At 34.6% G+C, this 21,396-nt stretch overlaps 4 protein-coding genes across 6 annotated transcripts in view; all 4 read left to right on the top strand.

The window, feature by feature from the left end:
* Window positions 1–10,849, top strand: part of LOC306864739 (anion exchange protein 2-like) — a 42,299-nt gene extending 31,450 nt beyond the window's left edge. For 2 of the 3 annotated variants that reach the window (XM_079408944.1, XM_079408942.1), the window contains exons 12-24: window positions 373–478; window positions 773–957; window positions 1,077–1,293; window positions 1,766–1,969; window positions 2,897–3,045; window positions 3,485–3,679; window positions 3,759–4,004; window positions 4,138–4,227; window positions 5,199–5,365; window positions 5,681–5,934; window positions 6,445–6,614; window positions 6,771–6,944; window positions 8,679–10,849. In XM_079408944.1, the coding sequence (XP_079265070.1) occupies window positions 373–478; window positions 773–957; window positions 1,077–1,293; window positions 1,766–1,969; window positions 2,897–3,045; window positions 3,485–3,679; window positions 3,759–4,004; window positions 4,138–4,227; window positions 5,199–5,365; window positions 5,681–5,934; window positions 6,445–6,614; window positions 6,771–6,944; window positions 8,679–8,759 (2,238 nt within the window). In that variant the 3' untranslated portion in view covers window positions 8,760–10,849. The remainder of the gene's footprint in view (window positions 1–372; window positions 479–772; window positions 958–1,076; window positions 1,294–1,765; window positions 1,970–2,896; window positions 3,046–3,484; window positions 3,680–3,758; window positions 4,005–4,137; window positions 4,228–5,198; window positions 5,366–5,680; window positions 5,935–6,444; window positions 6,615–6,770; window positions 6,945–8,678) is intronic. The other variant, XM_079408943.1, reaches the window with a different exon arrangement.
* Window positions 10,850–11,526: 677 nt separating this feature from the next.
* On the top strand, window positions 11,527–14,742 carry LOC306864741 (uncharacterized protein). Its single transcript, XM_079408946.1, has 4 exons — window positions 11,527–11,769; window positions 12,433–12,543; window positions 13,359–13,460; window positions 14,222–14,742. Exons 1-4 carry the CDS (start codon window positions 11,581–11,583, stop codon window positions 14,306–14,308), a joined length of 489 nt encoding a protein of 162 aa, XP_079265072.1. The 5' UTR covers window positions 11,527–11,580; the 3' UTR covers window positions 14,309–14,742.
* A 116-nt stretch (window positions 14,743–14,858) lies between these two features.
* Window positions 14,859–17,723, top strand: LOC306864740 (uncharacterized protein). The gene is made up of 4 exons (XM_079408945.1): window positions 14,859–15,700; window positions 16,324–16,434; window positions 16,638–16,739; window positions 16,855–17,723. Exons 1-4 carry the CDS (start codon window positions 15,452–15,454, stop codon window positions 16,936–16,938), a joined length of 546 nt encoding a protein of 181 aa, XP_079265071.1. The 5' UTR covers window positions 14,859–15,451; the 3' UTR covers window positions 16,939–17,723.
* Window positions 17,724–18,256: 533 nt separating this feature from the next.
* LOC306864953 (uncharacterized protein) lies at window positions 18,257–20,502 on the top strand. Its single transcript, XM_079409269.1, has 4 exons — window positions 18,257–18,879; window positions 19,237–19,347; window positions 19,567–19,668; window positions 20,216–20,502. The coding sequence occupies exons 1-4, from the start codon at window positions 18,685–18,687 to the stop codon at window positions 20,300–20,302; spliced, it is 495 nt and encodes a 164-aa protein (XP_079265395.1). The 5' UTR covers window positions 18,257–18,684; the 3' UTR covers window positions 20,303–20,502.
* Window positions 20,503–21,396: the final 894 nt, after the last annotated feature.

The raw sequence follows: 21,396 nt of genomic DNA, 5'->3' as shown, positions 1-21,396 counted from the left end.
AACAGAAGAGACATTAAAAATCCTAATTATTTAAAACTTGTGACTGGTAGTGTATCATTACTGTACTTTACAAATGAAAAAAAAGCATTAAGTATCCGTCATGGTGTTTTGCTGATTTTAATTATATTATATTGTGTGTGTGTGGTGGTGTTCAGTTTTTTTTTTTTTTTTTTTTTTTTTTTTTATTATATTATTATTATTTATTATTTTATTTTTGAAATGTTTATTTGTGAAAGTTACCAACAATACCTTTTGCTGCTTGTGTATTGGTTGAATGTGTTTTTGTGACGTGAAATTTCCCTCTAAAAAATGCATCTCTTCAAATCTTCCGTTTTTTTTTTTTTCCTGGTTGTTCTTTCTCATTATTTGCAGAAAGATTCTGCTCCACCCATAGGAATGCACAAATCCAAATCCAAACATGAACTTAAGCTTTTGGAGAAAATTCCAGAAAATGCTGAAGCCACCGTGGTACTCGTTGGTAAGCAATTATAGTCTGATTCTGAATACTATAGGAATCCTGTTGGATTTGTATCAATCTGGACCAGTCCTAAAGGTCTCAAATAAGAGTCCTTTAAGACTCCTAAATAATCTAGAATTTGGAAAAGTAAACTGGAAAAATATGAATTTCAGTTTATCCTGTTTAAACGGTTAAGAATTGGTTGTATATTACTACTGATTTGATTCCAAATCAACCAGATGCATCAGGAACTAAAATGACTAACAAATTATTTCACAGAACAACAGGAAATTTAATGTATTGCTGTCTTTTTAGGCAGTGTTGACTTCCTGGAGCAGCCCACCATGGCATTTGTTCGACTTCAGGAAGCTGTAGAACTGGACTCAGTGTTGGAGGTACCGGTTCCTGCTCGGTTTCTTTTTGTGCTGCTTGGTCCTCCCAGCACCAGCATGGACTACCACCAGATCGGACGCTCCATTTCCACACTCATGTCCGACAAGGTGAGAAAGACGGTTGGCGGTCACCACTGCACAAGTTCAAAAGAGAGGCATTGTTTCATGGCAAAAATTCAGACAATAATGCCTATATCCAGTGTTAACTCGATCGCATCTCTATCCAGCAATTTCATGAAGCTGCGTACCTGGCAGATGATCGGCAGGACCTGCTCAATGCTATCAATGGCTTCCTGGACTGCAGTATTGTCCTCCCTCCATCAGAACTGGGCGGTGAAGATCTTCTGCGGTCCGTTGCTCACTTCCAAAGAGAGATGCTCCGCAAGAGAGAGGAGCAGGAGGTGGCCTTATTGTCCAAAGAACCCAAGAGCCTCGAAGAGAAAGGTCTGCCTTAATCTGTGTAACTTTACATCCAGTTCAGCTTTTATCTTGGTTTTCTTTTATTGCTTTGTGATTCTTGTTATTTTGTGTTTGTTTGTGTGTGTGGTGTTTTTTTGTCTTTTTGTTGTTTATGGTTTTCAGTTGTTTTTTCCATTTTATGTGTGTTTTGTTTTGAGCATTTTTTTTGTCTTGTGTTTTCTTGTTTGTTTTCTTTAGTGTTTATTTTTTGCCTTTTTTATTTTGTATTTCTGTTTGTCTTTTGTGCTTTTGTGTAGTTTTTGTCATTTTATGTAGACATTTTTTTTGTGTGTGGTTTTAAAAAAAAAATTATTTAGCTTTTCTTTTGTAATTTTTGCTAGCTTTTTTTTTATTTTTGTTGTGCGTGCGGATTTAATTTTTTTTAAACTTCCATGTTTATTTCCCCAGCAACCTGCTATATTCATAATATCCCATATTCTATCTCTGTATAAATCAGGGGGCTTGCTCACACCCTTAAAACTAGATGACCCTTTACGACGCACAGGCCGTCTGTTTGGTGGGCTGATCCGTGACGCCCAGCGCCGTTACCCAAAGTACATCAGTGATTTCAAGGATGCACTGAACCCCCAGTGCATGGCTGCCGTCATCTTTATTTATTTCGCTGCTCTTTCTCCCACCATCACATTCGGAGGCCTTCTAGGTCAGTTACACTTTCGCGTCGTCTGTACTCTTACTGACAGGAACATATTGATAAGATTTTAAATGCAGTAAAATAATCATTTTAAATGCATGTGATCAATTAAGTTCAGTGTTTTAAAACTGAAATTATTGTAAAGAAAAATATATTTGGTTAGTAAACTGCATTCCAACATCAAAAGAAAACAACATGTTCATGTATGCAGACATAAGTGTGTCATGATTTTATTTTTATGCTGATTTGAAAAAAAGACATTGTTATATTATATATTTTTAGTATTTTGCGGTAAAATGAAATTCACCAACATAGTTTTTTTTTGTTGTTTTGTATTTTGAAGTTAAATGTAAAATTTCCTTTTGAATTTTTCAGTAATTTCCCTAAATAAAATACACTGCCACCAAAGTAAATGCTGTGTTTTTTTTTTTTTTTTTTTTTTTTTATAAGCAAATACTGAAGAATCTAGGATTGGATCACTTATTGCAGTGATTAATATTTTTCTGGTATATTATATGTTTGGCAATACTTATTTTAACCCCAACTTATACAGTCTTTCCCATTCTCAATACAAGATCTCAGTCAGAAAATAACTCAACTCTTGATGGAAATAAATGTTGCATAAAGTTGTCAGAACAATACCACGATGAATGCACACCGTAATCAAAGCTAAAGATGGTCTAATGAAGCTTGTTTTTGTTTTTTGGCTAGGCAGTGTATATCTCTTCAGATCTTCTCAATTTAATTAGCAAATTGCTTCCAGAACTGACTTAAATGACTTTAAACGTCTGCAGCCAGTTATATAACAAAAGGTTATCATGATGCACACAATCAGTGACTCTGCTCCTGATAAGTATTTTAGATTACCTTTGCTCCAGATAGCGTATGTGTCCGACTCTGCCCTCTCTGTTCAATAATTCAGTTTTGTGTGTACAGGTGAGAAGACTGAAGGCCTCATTGGTGTGTCGGAGCTGATTGTGGCCACATGTATTCAGGGTGTATTGTTCTGTCTGCTCGGGGCTCAGCCGCTTCTGGTGGTGGGCTTCTCTGGACCAATCCTGGTGTTTGAAGAAGCCTTCTTCTCTGTGAGTTTACAATACTCTTCCTTAAACCATATTCCCTCCCATAAATATGATCAATACCATAAATATGCTGTCAAAGGTCAAGATCACCCAAAAATAAACATTCATTCAATTTTTATTCATAAAAAAATTACACATTGGCATTTATTGAAGGGTGAAGAAGCACCAAAGTGTCAATATTGTAGCACTAACTTGTCAATGAAGCATATGATTTTGGGCTGCCCAATTTTTAATGTCAAGAGATAACAGTTTTGTTTTTTTTATCAGGGCAAGCTTTGAAGGACTTATTTTGTAAGATGGACCCAGAATAACTTTTATATCTCAAGTACATTTAAAGAATCTTTTATAGAATTATATATACAGAATGTATTTGTTTTTCTTAGTTGAATTTTATAAAATGCTTTAACTGGAGATATATCTCCTCTGTCCTTATCTTCTCCAGTTCTGTAAGGGCAATAATATGGAGTACCTGACAGGTCGGGTTTGGATCGGTTTTTGGCTCATCATCATCGTGGTGGTGATGGTGGCCTTTGAGGGCAGCTTCCTGGTCCGATTTGTCTCCCGTTTCACTCAGGAGATCTTCTCCGTCCTCATCTCTCTCATCTTCATCTATGAGACCTTCTCAAAGCTGGCCAAGGTAGTTTGAATCACCTTTTGATTGTGTTTGTCGGCATATATTATCATGAAGTCCTCTTGACTGCTGATGTTCCCCACAGATATTCCAGGAACATCCTCTGAGACGCTGCTCTGCTACGGCTGTTGATGTAAACAACTCAACATACAACTCAAGCATGGAAGATGTCACTTCAAGTCCATTAGCATCAAACAGCAGTACGCCAGAGATGGTGAAGGTGGTTGGTGAACCTAATACTGCATTGCTTTCCTTTGTGCTCATGTCTGGGACTTTCTTCATCGCCTTCTACCTGCGCAAGTTCAAAAACAGTGCCTTCTTCCCTGGCAGGGTAAGACACTGTCTAATCAAGTCACCCAATTTTGAGTGATTTATAAGAGGACAAATTACAACTACATTTTCCTTTGTAATGTCCTGTTTAAAAGAAGACAATTGTGGTCCTTTTTTTATTTATTTTTTTACAGCTAAGAAGAGTTATTGGAGATTTCGGCGTTCCTATTGCCATTCTCATCATGGTTCTGATAGATTACAGCATTCGAGACACATACTCACAGGTGAGAATGGATCGTTTTCAATTTGCAGATGATTTGATGAAGTTAAAGTCAAGTATAGCAAATGATAGTATTACTATAATTTATAGTTCATATTAGGTACCCTAAATATTAAAATTTAATGCATAAACCTGCACTATTTGTGCTATCTATATCTAAAATTGGCCAGTTTGTTGAAGAGATTAATTAATATTATTTTCTTTTATTTCTTGTTAGTCATTATTTTATTTATTCTTTTTAACGCTACATTCGTCACATTTTCTTGGTTTTTGTTTTATTTTTAATTGACTTTATTTTTAATTCATTTTCTTTTATTATTTTGTATTATTGTAATTTTTTGTTATTGTCCATGTTTATTTTTACTTTACTTTACTTACTTTACTTTTGTCATTTAGCAGACGCTTTTGTCCAAAGCGACTTACAAATAAGAAAAAGTAACTAAAACTAAAAAGTTACAACTCTATCAATACTATCTACCCACATATTTAAGAAAATAAAGAAATTAAATAAAATTAACACATGCATATAACAACAACATTTCAATAATAAACATATCAATGAAAAAATTAAATAAAAAGCTACTACTATCCCTTGCCGGTGTCCCTGCCCGGTGGAGTCGCACGGTAGAGTCGATGGTCTTTACTTTTTTACTTTTGTCATTTAGCAGACGCTTTTGTCCAAAGCGACTTACAAATAAGAAAAAGTAACTAAAACTAAAAACATAGTAATTATATTAAATTAAATTATATTAATTATATTAAGCATAAATATTAAATTTTTAATGCTTCACCTTTTATAATTTATTAATTTTGTTTATATTTTTTATTTACTTTATTTTATTATTAATTTTCTTTCTCTTTTTTTCTAGTATTTTATTACTTTTAATTTTTTTTCTCATTGGTTTTTTTATTCACATGTTGTCTTTTTTTATTTTTATTATTATTATTATTATTTTTTATTGCCGCACCCTACAGAAACTGAGTGTACCCCGAGGTTTTTCAGTGACTAGTCCTGATAAGCGAGGTTGGATAGTCAATCCTCTGGGCTCTGATGGTCAGTTCCCCATCTGGATGATGTTTGCCAGCATCCTTCCGGCTCTGCTTGTCTTCATCCTCATCTTTATGGAGACCCAAATCACAACGTGAGTCCATTGCCATGTTTCATCTCATCATAATTATGATTACAGAGCTTGAACATAAGGACATTTGCCCTAAGCTCAAAAACTTGTTTTTATCATTATTTTGAGCAGGGTATTTTTGAGCCAGGGAAGAAGTCTTTATCATGATATGCGATATTTTGTGGAAAAAAGGTTTTACATGTTTACAGGTTTTTAATAATAATAAAAAAAAGCTAGTAATTATATAACTGTTATGTAACTCATATACAACATTTTTCTCCCTGATTTATGGAACACATAAAATCATGGCAGTATTAGAGATGCTCTCTCTCCTTCTAGGTTGATAGTCAGTAAGAAAGAGCGAATGCTGGTCAAGGGTTCTGGTTTCCATCTGGATCTGTTGCTCATTGTGACTCTCGGCGGCACCAGTGCTCTGTTCGGTCTGCCCTGGATGGCCGCAGCCACTGTTCGCTCTGTAACCCATGCTAACGCCCTCACCGTAATGAGCAAAGCCGTCGCCCCGGGAGACAAACCTCGAATCCAGGAGGTCAAGGAGCAGAGGGTGACCGGGTTACTGGTGGCAATACTTGTAGGTGGGTTTCAAACAATTACTGATTCCAAAATTATGCATCTAAATGCATCCTGGTCGATACAAACTGCTGATAATATAAAAAAACCCAATAAATTAATGATTAAAATATTGAAGGATTGAAGGCGTCCAAGATGCAAGTTTGGAATCAGATACTATTTTTGCAATGAGCAATCCAAAAATACCAAGTCATTTTTAAAAAAGTATTGGATTTCATCCAGCAAATATGATGCAGGACAGTTTCATTATTTATTGGACAATTATGTATTTTATCATATTGCTGTTACCAGTGTTTAGGAAAACAAGCAACCAAAGGCCAACCATTACAGTCATTTTAAACACAATTTAAGTGGAAAAATCACTATAACGCATAAAATCTTGTGGGTTACTGCTTTAAGATTCATAGTATTTTCTTACATGCACATTAAATCAGTGTAAAATGACAATTGTATGCATTGCTGTATGTATTAAATGAGGAAAAAGTCTATGAAATTGCTAATTTTGTTGGCTGTAGGTCTCTCGATAGTAATCGGTGATCTGCTCCGTCAAATCCCCATCGCTGTGCTGTTTGGCATCTTCCTGTACATGGGTGTGATGTCACTGAATGGAATCCAGCTGACAGAACGGATCCTTCTGCTGCTGATGCCCCCTAAATACCACCCTGATCACACCTACGTGCGCAAGGTCAGGACCCCAGTCTGTTTTCTGTTCATTAATAGGTACTGTGGCAGTAGCATGCTGCAGTAATGGTATCAGATACTTCACAGAAATCAACAATATGGAAGGTAGAACTGGTTTGTACTGTGTGTCTCGACTGAATTTCTGTGACTGGATCCTCAGGTGCGGACCCTGCGGATGCATCTGTACACAGCGATACAGGTGACCTGTCTGACTGTCCTCTGGGCGGTCATGTCTACTGTGGCATCGCTGGCTTTCCCGTTTGTTCTCATCATGACCGTCCCGGTCAAGATGTTTCTTCTGCCACGCATCTTCAGCACTCGTGAGATGCAGTGTGTAAGGCTTTGCTTGCACAAAAAGACATGCAAATATTTTTCTTGCATTTTTTTTTTTTTTTTTTTTTTATTATTACTTTTATTGTAAAGACTGTAAAGACATTTATAATGTTACATTTATAATAGTTCAAATAACTGCTGGTCTTTTGAACTTTGTATTCATCAAAGAATCCTGAAAAATGCATCACGGTTTCCACGAAAACTGTACCTGTAACATTGATAATAAGAAATGTTTCTTGAGTAGCAAATCAGCATATTAGTATGATTTCTGAAGGAGAATGTGACACTGAAGACTGGAGTAGTCACAGAATAATCACAGGAATAAATTACATTTTAAAATATATTCAAATAGAAAACAGATATTTTCAAGTAATATTTCACAAAATTCCAGTTTTTACTGTGTTTGTCAAATAAATTCAGTCTTGGTGAGCATTAAAGACATCTTCTAAAAACCTTTTAAAATATCTGACCCCAAACTCTTAAACAGTAAAATTAAAAAAATTGAATTACTTTCAAAATTAAATTAGATATATTTAGTAAACATAAAATGTATTTCTTTTAAAATCTATATGAAACTGCCTTCATAGCCCATTTTATTTCCAAAATGTTATTTTATTTTTTTTTGTTTATTTTATTTTAAAATAAGGCAATACCACCTCAAAAGAGACTGAGCAAGTCTTCACCCACTTCCACCACTGATAAAAAAAAAAGGTAATTGCGACTTTTCATCTGACAAATCTGACTTTTGTCTCGCAATTTTGGGTTTATTGTAAACTGTCAATTCTAAGAAATAGTCAAAATTGTGACAAACTCGTAATTGTAAGTCTTTTTCTCAGAATTGGACTTTGACTCACAATTGCCAGTTTATATTTCACAATTGTGAGAAAAGAGGTCAGAATTGAAAGAAATAGTCAGATTTGAACATTCTATTTTGTTATCCAGATTACGTAGTATTGGTATGTCTAATTTAACCCATTCCACAGATCCCAATATGTAAAGATTGACCAACAATTATCTGAACCATTAACTATTAATAAAGGGGTCCCTCAGGGCTCTGTGTTAGCATCAACCTTGTTTTCAATTTATATTAATAATATTTCTCAGGTTATCTGTAGTCAGCAAACATATATTCAGATGATACTATTCTTTGTGCTGTGCGATCGTCATATGATGAAGTTCTAAAACAGACACAGGATAGTTTTGACAACATTCAAGAAGCTTTTAATGACCTGAATCTAGTTTTTTTGTTTGGGAAAAAAAATAAATAATAATAAATATATTATAACTTCGGATGGAGCAAAAATTGAGATAGTATCTTCATATAAATACCTTGGAATCTGGCTTGATAGCTCCTTGACTTTTACTATACACATAACTAATCTCCAGAAGAAAGTTAAATCTAGACTTAGTTTTTTTTTTTTTTTCGAAATAGATCCGTGTTTACCACGTCAGCCGAGAAATATCTTGTTGAAACTACTGTTTTGCCTTTGTTTGATTATGGGGATGTGGTATATAGAAATGCACGTAAAGGTGTTCTGGAGCAATTAGATGTCAGCATTGTGAGAGAAAGTGTCGCAATTACTCTTATTTTTATTTTTTTTATTCCGTGGCGGAAATGGGCTTCCATAGTGCACTGTTGTATCATGCACAAAAAGACACATTAAGTAGGTAATTTTCAAAATCACGTTGACTAATGCTGTTTGTTTGGGTTTTCTATCTCTCTTCTGTGTCTCAGTTGGACGCTGATAATGCAGAGCCCACTTTTGACGAGAAGGAGGGACACGATGAATACACAGAGATGCACATGCCAGTCTGAGCCACGACCGCAGCTGTCCGCCTCTCACCTGTCTTCCTGTCAGTCACGCTATTGGCCAATAGGACAGTTGCTTTAAAAACTTTGATAAACCAAATCGCACAGTGAGTCTTGACATGCTGTAGAGGTGAGAATAGTGCATTATGTCCACCCGGCATTTCCAGAGTCTCATTTCATTTGTATTAGAGAGCTGCTATCACACATTTAGCCTTAAACAAGCATATTTGTCACCTATGAGGAAAACGAATGTACCTTATGGGGTTAACTGGACGTTCTTAGCACCATTCAGGGCCCATGCAATATTATATGAAGTTTTTAGTCAATATTCATGATCAAGAAAGATTGCCAAGTTTCATTTCATCTTATACTGTATGTACGTCTGTGCTTTTAATAGTTTTACTACCTTTTTTTCAGTTTTAAGACCCAGCATACATTAATCACAATTGACAGTATTTTTTTCTTTTGTTGCCATCCGATCATGACACTTTTTCTCTTTCGGAATTCTGTCTAAACAGGTGTTTTCTCTTTTATAATGCATGAAAGTCACATGAAGTCCTAAACTCTCATAATAACTCTAGATGTGCAGTTGCTGTATATTTTATATTGACTGTTACATGACTCATGAACTGTTTTTGAGGATGTATTTGGTAGTAAATGGTCTTGAGGGATTTTTTAGCGAGGATAGATGCACTAGTGACCTAGTTTGGAGTCTTAAAACCCATTTTAAGAAAAAGAAAAAGTGCATCCCTACAGATGATCCCAAAATTGTAGTTCATCATAGTTAATTTATTAGAACTAAAAATGTTGACCTGATAAACTGGTATTTTCTACCACATTTCTGAAGTCTTTCCACATTTAACGTTGAATTAACACTAAAAGCCTATTCTTTTCAGCACTAGTTCTCAGCAAACACACAATGTAGATTTTGATTTACTTACTAATTATTTATTTGTTTAATGGGAACCGTATTATTTATGTAAGTTCATGAGGGATTTTGCCACAGAATTCCTGAATAATTTCATTAATTTTTTTCCCCCATCATTCACTAATATCCCACTTTATATTTTTGGATCCCTACAGTCAGTTAGCCGGGGAATCTGCACTAATAAAATTCAATTCAATACACTTTCACTTGGAATATTTTGTACACAAAATCCATTAGGAATAAATAAACACAACTTTTAACTGTTTGGTTACGGAAAATTCAGTTAAGCATGTTATGTTTATTATTTTAGTAGCAGTTCACCGTTGTTCGGAAAGTTTTTTTATTTTATTTTTTTTATATATAAATCTCTGGAGGTTTTCATACCACAAAACAAGTGCTTTACTTATTTACATTCCAGATTATGATTCCAGAATCGGATGCGTGTTAGGATTTTTTAATTATAGGAAGATATTATATTAGTTTTATATTGCTTTAGATCATGTATGCGCTAACTAATGACACATGAATAGTGAACTCAAAAATAAATCATGTAGATGTTATTTTTATTCGACTAGGAATGGGTTAGAAGTTTTGTTTTTTGAGCGTACAACGTGACTGGATCAAGAATATTTTGATAAAACATTGTCTATGTTGTCTTTTAGTACATCAGGACCATCAACACATTGTACTTTGTCACTGTTGTTTATCTTTGACATTCCCTCAGCCCGTGTTCAGCGACTGGTTCCAGGTTTGCATGACACGTCTAGAGGCATGTTTAGAACCAGAGAACTCTGGGAAAGCTGATTGTAGAGCAGCACTTTCAGGTTGTGTGTGAATGCCGGCAGGAATATGCTTGCGTTCTGTTGCTACGGTGTGGATGCTCAGCAGCACTTGTTTGTAGATGGTATTTATGGATGCTTTACGGGGTTTAAGACTGAAGGTTAATGCTGGAACATTGTGGTAATTTTAACATTTGCTGATATTAGTTACAAAAGTATGACCTGGCAAAGGGAAGTGAGGGTTATTTACCATCTGTGTGCATTTTTATGCATATTGTTTTTACTTGTTTGGTTATTGGATATTTGATTATTAAATGTTCCTCTGTACATAATGCAATATTTACAGCAAATTCCAAACACTGCAAATAAAGTTGATTTTTCTATTTAAATTGGATTTTCATATTTTTTTTCTACTGATACAGTGTAGCAAAGCTTACTTTAATAAGAATCATTTTGAAAGGATGCATTAAATTGTTAAAGTGACCGCAAAGACATTTATATGAAGAGTTTATTTGCAAAAACGGATAACTCCTTTTTTTTTTTTTTTTTTTTTTTTTTAAATCATGTTTTTTTTTTTTATCATTTTTGTTAGTTAGCTGTTTTTTTTTTTTTTGTTTTTTTTTTTTAACCTAGTCAAAATAACCCAACTGCAGTTTGATGATTTCTGAGAATTGTTAAAAACATTTTTATTCTGGTTTTGCAAATGAACTCTTCATCGGTTACAAAAGATTTCCATTTCAAATAAATGCTGATCTTCTGAACTTTGTTTAACCTTCTATTCAAAATGTATTGCTGTTTCGAACACACACATTAATCAGCACAACTCTTTTCAACATTGATAAGAAATGCTTCTTAAGATTTCTTAAGGATCATGTGACAATGAAGACTGGAGTAATGATGCTGAAAAAAGCTAAAACAAATACAAACCTTATAACTGCAGCTGAATTTTTAAACAATAAATAACTATATTTCTGCTTGTGGCAGTGCTCTTATTCAGTCCCTAATTTGTACACATCATGCCAGGGCTCCACATGAACCGAGACTGTTTTAGAGAATGTTTAACCTGGTTTTTGGGTAAGCAGACATTTGCAGTTGTTGTTGAAGTTCAGACGGGTTAAAGATGGCTGTGCTGCTGTGGATCGTGCTGCTCTCTGCTGGAGTCGCACTCAGTAAAGCACAAGAGTCCTTCAGCAAACTCCCAGATATCTACAAGAAAGGAGTGGAGCTGGCTTTACATGAGATCAATGCCCATCACAGCATCAAGAACCATTATCTCCTCTTCAGATCAATTCATCAGGCAGAAATTGAGGTAAATCCATTCTTCTCATTCTAATTTTATTCTCTTTTCTGAAATCTGTCTTTCTATTCCGTTCATCTGTGACAATCTATTGTCTGTTGTTTGTATGTGTGTCTATCTATCTATCTGTTGTTTGTATGTCTATCATTCATCTTGTCTGTCGTACATCTGTATATCTTTTATCTCTACCTATCATTTCTCTATCTGTCTGTCTATCTATCTTTTATCTCTAATTTGTCTATCTATCGTTTGTCCATTGTTCATCTATCTATCTGTCTGTCATCGATCGATTGTCTGTTTGTCTCTATTATAAGTATCTCTACCTACAGTACAATTTAAATGAGCCAAATCCTAAAATGTGCTAACTGTAATGATAATATTTTAACTGATCTGCAATATGTTTTTAGTTTTGTGGTACAAAACAAGATTTCATGGCAGAAAAACATAATTGTTTTTATAATACAATCGCGTGTAGATTTTTGGTTGGGTAACACATCCTGAAGAGCAGGTCAGAAATTTCAAAGACTCCAGCTGCCAAGTCATTTTTAGGTCAGACATCAAACATGAAAATCTCCTGAGACCCAACAACAAAGAGGACAGAAGTGAGTTGCAATGTTCTATGGGCATGTGAAAATGTTCTTTACATTAAGATGAATGTCTATCGCCTCTCTGTAGGCAGGGTTTGATGTCAAATACATCTACCATAACTTTTATCTGAAAGCCACCGAGTGCAAAAGAGGAACTGAGAATGCAGATGCAACCACATGTGCGTTCAGGAATGATCGGGTAAGTTTGATTTTTATCATGTGAATTTAAAGCAAATATGCATTTCAAAGAAAGTCGGAATATGAATATCAGCTGTTTTCATTTGTTCTTACAGTTGCATGTCAAAGTAAAATAAGTCATTTTCCAAACACACATTAAATATTAATCTTACTGGGTGCTTTAAAGGACAATATGTATTTTATGTTGCATTTGCAAATTTACATACACTTCTATTCAAAAGTTTGGGATCAGTAAGATTTTTGAAGTCTCTTATGTTCACCAAGGCTGCATTTATTTGATCCAAAATACAGTAAAAATTTTAATACTTTGAAATAATAATAATAATTTATTCCTGTGATGCAAAACTCCTTTCTTCAGTGTCACATGATCCTTCAGAAATCATTCTATGCTGATTTGCGGTTCAAGAAACATTTCTTGTTGTTATCAGCGTTAAAAACAGTTTTGCTGCCTAATATTTTTATGGAAACCGAGATACATTTTTGCTTTTCGTGAATGTTTAAAAAAAAAAAAGTTTTAAAGTACAGCATTTATTTGAAATAGAAATCTGTTGAGTGTTTTTACAGTCAGTTCAATGCATCTTTACTGAATAAAATATCAATTACTGACCCCAAACTTTTCACCTGTAATGTAGCTACAAAATACATGCTGCTGATGCCATATACACTATCACTAAGTGCTATACTGACAATATTCTTACATTTTATATTAGTGGAAATTAAGATCTACAGTATATAAAGTGTCGACACCACAGCGCTGCAAATTAAATGTGGATTCATTTCCTTATACTTACTGGCTCAATTTCCATATTCCTCCAGCCTCTTGTTGACTGTGTGATCTGCTACAAAATCTCTGCAGGAGAAATTAATGATAAGCCTAAACCTTATTTAAACTGTATGTATCGACGATCACTCTCAAAGGTATTCCTTCATCTTCCCTCTTCTCAGGCCATCCAATATAATTTAGTGTTACATCACCTGCTCATCAGTGGATCCTCTGCAGTGAATGGGTGCCATCAGAATGAAAGTTAAAAACACCTTAAAGAAATAGTTCACCCAAAAATGACAATTCTGTCATCATTTACTCACCCTCAAGTAGTTCCAAACCTGCATGAATTTCTTTGTTCTGCCAAACACAAAGAAAGATATTTTGAAGAAAGTTTGCAACCAGGTTGTTTTGGGGCACCATTTACTTCCATAGTAGGAAAAAAAAATACTATGGAAGTCAATCAATCAATGGTTTCCCACATTCTTCAGAATATCTTCCTTTGTGTTCAGCAGAACAAAGACATTCATGCAGGTTTGGAACTACTTGAGGGTGAGTAAATGATGACAGAATTTAAATTTTTAGGTGAACTATCCCTTTAATGATTAAATTGTTTATTACAAGCCCACAGCTTTTCACTTCACAAGATGTTAATTGCTGGACTGGTGTGGATTATTATGATGTTTTTATCAGCTGTTTGGACTCTCATTCTGACGGCACCCATTCACTATAGCACTGGTGAGCAAGTGATGTAACGTTAAATTTATCCAAATCTGTTCTGATGAAGAAACAAACTTCTCTACAGAACATCAACAAATTAATTTTCTGGGTGAAAGATTCCAAGATGTACAAAACTTGAGCTGTGTAGACGTGACTCTTGCTGTCAACATGGTCTTTGTTATTGTTTGAACACAAGGAAAGCAAGAGAGAGAGAGAGATTGGCTGTTTCCGTGCGGGCTTTGGCCATCTGACCCCGACTCCTGTGGCTTCCACCGGATCTTAGAGAACAGCTGGAGGAGAAACGTCATTTGACATCTGATGTTCTGGAATCTACTGGCTTCACGATCTCAAACACAGCATGTTTTAGCATGTTCTTTGCCAAATCAATTTGTGCATCACATTTATCTGATCGTCAAGAACTAAAGAGAAGTACTAAAGAGAGCATTGTGATCACATTTTATACATTGAACTCTTACGCAACACATCCCGTGTTGATTTAATGTTCAAACCCTGGGAAAGAACAATTATTTTCCTCACAACAAAGCAAAGAGTTCTTTAACTAGAGTCCCTTAACTACTTTTAAATATGAATAATTGATAAATAAATGCATATTACGATATACAATTAAGTGCTTTAGTTTATCAGTACAATAAAATACTTTACAAATAATAAATGTTTAATAGTTCTTATTATGTGCTATTAAAAGGTTAAGGTACATGTTGTCACTCTGTTTAACTTTTGACATTCCCTCTGCTGTTCCAGGTTTGTATGCTGTCTAGACGTGTGTAGACCTGCAAAACAGAGTGAAATCAAAATGTATTGGGTAAAGGGTCACTATAAAGAGAGCTATAACGATAGCTTTAAATATTGTCCTCACCAATGAACGATAACGTTCGGTTTATCATAATCTGCGTGCGTTTGTCATTTTGTTGTCTGCCTCTTTAAATGCTCGAGCTCTGAAATCAGTTGATTCTGGTAGGGCAATATTTTGTGAAAAAAGGTGATTCCAGAAATATCGTCGTTCTTTGTCATTATTGTTATAGTTGTGGTGTGAATTTCGCTATTCTAAAATAATTAGAACGATTATGATAAAGCTTTATAGTTCTTGATGTGAACGGGCCCAAATCTGATCATAGAGCAGCAGTTTTGAGGTTCATACATTTTTATTTCGTTTTTGAATGTGTGAAATTTTTTAATTTTGATTAAAATATATTAATTACAATAAAGCCTGATTATTTAAAATAGTGAGCATTTGGCGAAGATTTGTTAAATTTGTTTATACATAATTTTTTTTAACTGAAACTGAACCTAGTTAGCAAATAAAATAAACTAAAAAGCCAAACTAGTCCTTTCACCTCACTAACAGCCGTAGGCTATTATTCACTCTTACCCAACAACGGCACAAAAACAGTCCAGACTTCCTGGAATGAGGTTGTTTTTGAGCGCCTGCAGCGGGAGGTCGTGCTCAGACTGGCTGAAGATGCCTCTGCTGCTGCTTTCTCTGCTGCTCGCTGCCGGAGTCTTACTGAGCTCCGCCGAGGCGCAAAGCTCTTTCAGTAAACTCCCAGATTCCTACAAGAAAGGAGTGGAGCTCGCAGAGCAAAACGTAAACGCTCACGAAGGCGTTCAGCATCACTTTCTCTTCTTTAAAACCATTCAGCAGTCACAAATTGAGGTAAGCCTTTCTCTTTGTTTCTTGTTTGTCTTTTCTCTCTGACGGCTTTCTCCGAGATTTGACTCGGTCTGACGTCATACCAAGTTTTTATTTTCTTTCTCCTTTCGTTTCCTTAGGTTTAAAAAAAATAAAATAAGGTAGTGTGAAATTAAATTTGTAGTGTGCATTTTTCTAAAAAAGTAAATGTATGTAGGCTATTATTTTTCCTTTTTTTAATATTTACAAAATATTTTGAATACATTTTAGATATTTTAGTTTAAAATATATCAATAATTGTAATGTAATGCACAGATAATGTTGTAAATATTAAAAAAATTATTGATTTCTAATATTTATTAATCATCCTATATACATAATTGTGTATAGAGAAAGTTTTGCTTGCTAAATCTGATCAAACTGGCATTTTTTTTGTATCAGTTGTTTCTAATTCAGTTAATTTTTTTGTTACAACTTTAAATTATAAAGAGAAATATTTCCTCGACAACTAGCTGAAATAATTTTTTCAATATTTTATTTCAGTTTCTTATTTTATTTGAAATAATGAAAACTTTTATATTTAGTTAATGTTAGTAACCCTGTTGTTTCTTCTGTTTATTGGATGAATATCTATCGTCTCTTTATAGGCAGGGTTTGATGTTGTCTACATCTACCAAAACTTTTATCTGAAAGCCACCAAGTGCAAAAGAGGAACGGAGAACGCAGATACAACCACATGTGCGTTCAGGAATAATCGGGTAAGTGAAGTTTACATCGCCTAAAGTAACAGAAAATACTCCACCTCTGTGAATACAGCTTGAGGCTAAGCATTGCGCAAACAACTGTGATTTAATTTATATTACATGCATGCAATGCCATAAGAGCAAGTTCTTATACCATATGTTGGAAATCATGGCTAAAAATGGATTCTAATTAAACTCAATCTTATTTATTCCTCCAGCCTCTGATAGACTGTGCTGTCTGCTATAAGACCTATGCTGGAGCGATTGAGGCAGAACCCAAACCGTATGTGAGCTGTGTGCATAAACCCGCTCTCACTGAGGTGTGTCCTTCTCATACACTTCACATTCAGCTCAACTCATACAGACCTGCTTTGAACAAAACTTGAGCTCTGATATTAAAATGAGCTAACACCGTCTAATTGTTTTTAACCCAAGGCCATGACGAAAGAGAGAATAGATCACTGTAGTAAGATGGGCTACAGCAGCGGATCCCCCACCCTGCTGTCTGTCGTTTCATGAGCGGCTGGAGACGACATCTGGTGTTTTGCTTTGAAGAGCACAGCGTCAGTGATTTTAAATGTCATATACGGTTGCCTTCCTGTGCCAAATCAACTCTTTCTTCATGCTTATTTGAGCCACAGGAACAAAAGTGATAACTACATGTAACATTTAATCACTTTAATCATCACAAGCAAGCATCACAGTGACCCTGTAACCTAAAACCTTTTGTCCTAACCTATTATTTTTCATGTTTATACATAGACACTTTTTCAAATGCATACTTCTAAATGGTTACATTGATCTGATCTAGTCTGTAAAGGTATAAACCATATTAACATGATATCCATAGGTACAAGTATCTCAAAGAACATGCAAATAATGACTATAAAGCATTGCAATGAGTGCTTCAAAAAATCTTTACCTTTTTTGTATGTTTTAATATTGTCTCATATGCAGTTAACAAGATAATATTTTACAATAAGGTTTCATTTGTTAACATTAGCTAACTACATTACATGAACTAACAATAAATAGTAGTACTGCAGCATTTATTAATGTTCTACATTTGCGTTAATGCCCTGTGAATTAACATGATTAAACAATAGTGTTTTTATGAACTAACATTAACAAAGGTACATAAATGGTGTAAAAATAGATTTCTCATAGTTCGTTAACTATTGTGATGCATTAAAAGAACTTGCAGAATGAGGTGTTATTATTAATAAAGATGGTATTTTCTGAACATCTCTCAAAAAATAAAATGGTTGATTGTTTTTTTTTTTTCATGGTGCAACAAATATTTCAAAATAATAAAAAATATACAATAAGAAATTATCTTAGGTTAAAGAAAGGTCACTGAATTTCTTTGATCTTTGTCATTTGCATGATCAATTGAAGTGAACAGATTTGGAGAAATTTAGCATTACATCACTCACTGCAGTGGATCCTCTGCAGTGAATGGGTGCCGTCAGTCCAAACAGCTGATAAAAACATCTCAATAATCCACAAGTAATCCACTCGACTCAAGTCCATCAATTAATGTCTTGTAAAGTGAAAATCTGCATGTTTGTAGGAAAAAAATCAATTATTCTGACGGCACCCATTCACTGCAGAGGATCCATAGGTGAGCAAGCGATGTAATGCTAAATTTCTCCAAATCTGTTCTGATCTTGAATGGCCTGAGGGGTGAGTAAATCTTCTGAGTTAACTATTCCTTTAATACAAATAAATATTATTAATAAACAGTTTTAATGAAATCTCTTCTGGTAAGGCAATTACCCTCCACCCCCCCGTTCATCATTTCATGCCCCAACTAGTCAGCGTTTGGAGCTGGATCACACCCAGTCCTGCCTACAGAGTTCACTGACTTGTATTTAGGTTATGTTTGTCATGAAACTCAAGATAGCATATTGTTTAAAGATTCTGACCTGCATAATTTAATATTTTCCCCATTAATTAAGCCAAAATCTTTAGTTGTTAGTGTCTGTTCTCCACTGGATGGTAGTCCGATTGCTCAGACCGCATGGTTTCACATTCCCTCTGAATGTGAAAGCAAAAACACAAAGACAAAAAGAAAAGAGGACTCACCCCACAAAAACATCCCACGATTGCACAATCTCTCCCTCTTTTCTCTCGCTCCCTCATGTACGGGGATTTAGACTCAACACATCCATCACGGTTTACATTCTTCAGAAGTTCTGCACTTTGTACCTTCGTATAACCTAAAGACGAGCCTGTCTGAGGGATTTTCTGGATTGTGCAACGATGGCTGTGTTTCTGTTCCTCGTCCTGGTCAGCGCTGGAGTCTTTCTGGACACAACGGAGGCACAAGAGGATTTAAGCAAACTTCCTGATAACTACAGAAAAGGTGTTGAACTGGCTGTGGAACAAATCAACTCGTACCAGACAATTCAAATAGTTTTTCTCTTCTTCAAGAGTTTGGACAAATCTGACATTGATGTAAGTATCTTTTTTGAAGCATTCTCTAACTTCTCTTCTTTTTGCAGACTTTAAAAGTAATTTAATTTTATTATAAAAATAGTTTAGGCAATTTTTTACACTCTTAACCCTTATGCTGTGCTGGAAAAAAATTGAACATAAATGAGAATTTTCAGGAAAAATTCTAGATTTTTTCAAAATGACTGGATTACAACATGAGTGTTAAGTTAAATGCATTTTACTTTGGTGATGTTCATATCTGAGTCAGAAACATTTAAACAGAAAGCCATGAGCTGAAGTGTGATTGTGATCTTTTTGTTCATTGAAACAATTAATGTGGTCTAAAGTTATGATATCTAATAACCTGGTTTGTTGTAGGGTGGGTTTGGTGTTAGTTATCTCTACCATCGCTTCTACCTAAAAGCCACTAGATGCCCTAAAGGAACTGAGAATCCAAACCCGAGTAAATGTGCTTTCAGAAATGACAGAGTAAGTTGCAGCAGAATTAAATTTTTTATATGCACTTCACATGATTGTATTGCTTTATATTGCTGCTTTTGTATTACATGAAAATGCATGATGTAAAGCTAAAATGCACTGGTGTCTATGTTAAATTATTCTTTTATTTCATCTTTACAGTCTCAAATTGAGCTTGAAATGTGTTGGTATAAATGTGATTGTTAATGTTTCTCATTTGTCTGTTCATAGCCTCTGATTGACTGTGGAATCTGCTATAAGATCCACGATGGAGAGATCCAGACTGAGCCGAAGGCTTACGTTCACTGTATTTACAAACCACAGATCACACAGGTGAGATTCCCACATGAACGTAAACATCTCGTAGAACGATTTTTTCCAAAATAAACACGGCAAACAGGCTGTAACCTGTTGGACTTGATATGTTGTTGATGTGTTTAAAGTGAGCTTTTGAACAAGAGCTTTTCTATCTCTTTACCGTTGCTTTGAAACTAGCTAAATTTGAACTTTTTGGTTTGTTTGGTTGAATTTTTCCTGATTTGTTTGGACACCTTTCATATGTTTTATATAACCATTTTCAAAGAAACTGCATTGTGCAATATTGCAATGTAATTTCCAGGAAATCAGATCTGTCATCCCACAACTCTATTCAATGAAAGAAAATCGGATTCACTGTCCATAACTTAGGAAAAATGAATAAAAAAAAATTATATTTTATTTTATTTGCTGATTTAATTATTTCTTCTGTGCTCTCATAACAAAACTGTCCTGAAATGATAAAAATGCTTATTTTCACAACACAGTTGGAGGATGAGGTGTATTTAATATTTCTCTTCAGCCTCTTGGAATTATTGAATATTAACTGTTATTCTCATTTCAGGACTTGCTGAAAACAAGAGCTGAACACTGCAGCAATATGAGCTACGCTAACGGATCTCCATCTCTCCTGGCAGCAAAGAAGCCATAGTGGATAAAATGATCACATATCCTTAATATTACTGTTAATAATTTTATGAATTCATTAATAGGTGTTGGTCACACTGCAGAATATCTTTGCACTGTTCTTTTATCTGTTCTTCTCTTAGCATCTAAAATTAGTGTGAGATATTATGAGTATTGCTATTTGTTTAACATCATTTATTCATTAAAATTTTAATCTTTCATTTACTAATCAGAGTGATTGTGATAACATTAAAAACTCTTCACTGTTTCCTAACAAAGACATATTTTTGAGCTATTTTATACATGGGTAATGATCCTTGGTTTGTTGAAAGAAGCAGATTTTAAAGTAAAAAGCAGAAAAATTTTGCTTTTGAGCTAGTTGTGGTCAAATTACGGCCTTATTCAGACACAAACCCTGTCTTCCAGCACTCCATTAATGCTAAAGAGAGGAGACTGCTTTGACCCTGAAGTACTTTGACAGCTCAGATAATCATTTATGAAATGTAACATAAACAAGGGCATTTTTTAGCAAGGTATTTGTTTAACCCTTGGCTGAACCGTTGCTCTTTTGTAACTGTGTGCTGGCATCATGCAGGGTTTGTCTCTTTTTAGGGTCATTCTGTGCTCTAGATGCTGGTTTAGTAACTGGGGTTGTGTGTGCTGCTGCATTAGTGCCCTCAACTCAGATTAGAAAATAACAGCACAGGTATAAATAAATAGTTACCTGGCAAGAGGTAATATAATAGAGCTAAAATATTAATTAAAAATATATTAATATTTAACCTATATGTATGTGTATATGCATCTTTATTGTGCACATCAAGGAAATTTTGCTCTTCTGTAGAATAACTTGAATTTTATTAGGAAATGTAACATAACAGTGAATCTATCTCTGTCGGCGGTTGATCAGAACCATGGACAGCACCTGTCTGCAAATCTGTGACATATTAGTTGATTATGCTGAGATACTTTTTATTTTGCTGTTTTAACTGACATCAAAGATATGCTTGAAAATCTCTCAGTAGACAAGAAAACATTGATATCAGATGATGAAGAGTGCATAAAAGAAAATACATAATCCCTACGATCCTGCTAAAGATGTGCTTGAATGTAAAATGA

Source organism: Barbus barbus (genome assembly GCF_936440315.1).
Source record: "Barbus barbus genome assembly, chromosome: 46".
In the NCBI taxonomy this organism is placed as follows: Eukaryota; Metazoa; Chordata; class Actinopteri; order Cypriniformes; family Cyprinidae; genus Barbus; species Barbus barbus.
Note: the sequence above shows the minus strand (reverse complement) of the source record. Positions and strands in the feature narration are given on the sequence as shown.

What these genes read in the sequence shown, in the direction of transcription:
- LOC306864741 (XM_079408946.1), top strand. Translation starts at nt 11,581, where the DNA reads ATGGCTGTGCTGCTGTGGATCGTGCTGCTCTCTGCTGGAGTCGCACTC. An exon ending in TTCATCAGGCAGAAATTGAG is followed by an intron (nt 11,770 to 12,432) that starts GTAAATCCATTC and finishes GCCTCTCTGTAG; the next exon opens with GCAGGGTTTGATGTCAAATA. An exon ending in GTGCGTTCAGGAATGATCGG is followed by an intron (nt 12,544 to 13,358) that starts GTAAGTTTGATT and finishes ATATTCCTCCAG; the next exon opens with CCTCTTGTTGACTGTGTGAT.
- LOC306864740 (XM_079408945.1), top strand. Translation starts at nt 15,452, where the DNA reads ATGAGGTTGTTTTTGAGCGCCTGCAGCGGGAGGTCGTGCTCAGACTGG. An exon ending in TTCAGCAGTCACAAATTGAG is followed by an intron (nt 15,701 to 16,323) that starts GTAAGCCTTTCT and finishes GTCTCTTTATAG; the next exon opens with GCAGGGTTTGATGTTGTCTA. An exon ending in ATAAACCCGCTCTCACTGAG is followed by an intron (nt 16,740 to 16,854) that starts GTGTGTCCTTCT and finishes TTTTAACCCAAG; the next exon opens with GCCATGACGAAAGAGAGAAT.
- LOC306864953 (XM_079409269.1), top strand. Translation starts at nt 18,685, where the DNA reads ATGGCTGTGTTTCTGTTCCTCGTCCTGGTCAGCGCTGGAGTCTTTCTG. An exon ending in TGGACAAATCTGACATTGAT is followed by an intron (nt 18,880 to 19,236) that starts GTAAGTATCTTT and finishes GGTTTGTTGTAG; the next exon opens with GGTGGGTTTGGTGTTAGTTA. An exon ending in ACAAACCACAGATCACACAG is followed by an intron (nt 19,669 to 20,215) that starts GTGAGATTCCCA and finishes TTCTCATTTCAG; the next exon opens with GACTTGCTGAAAACAAGAGC.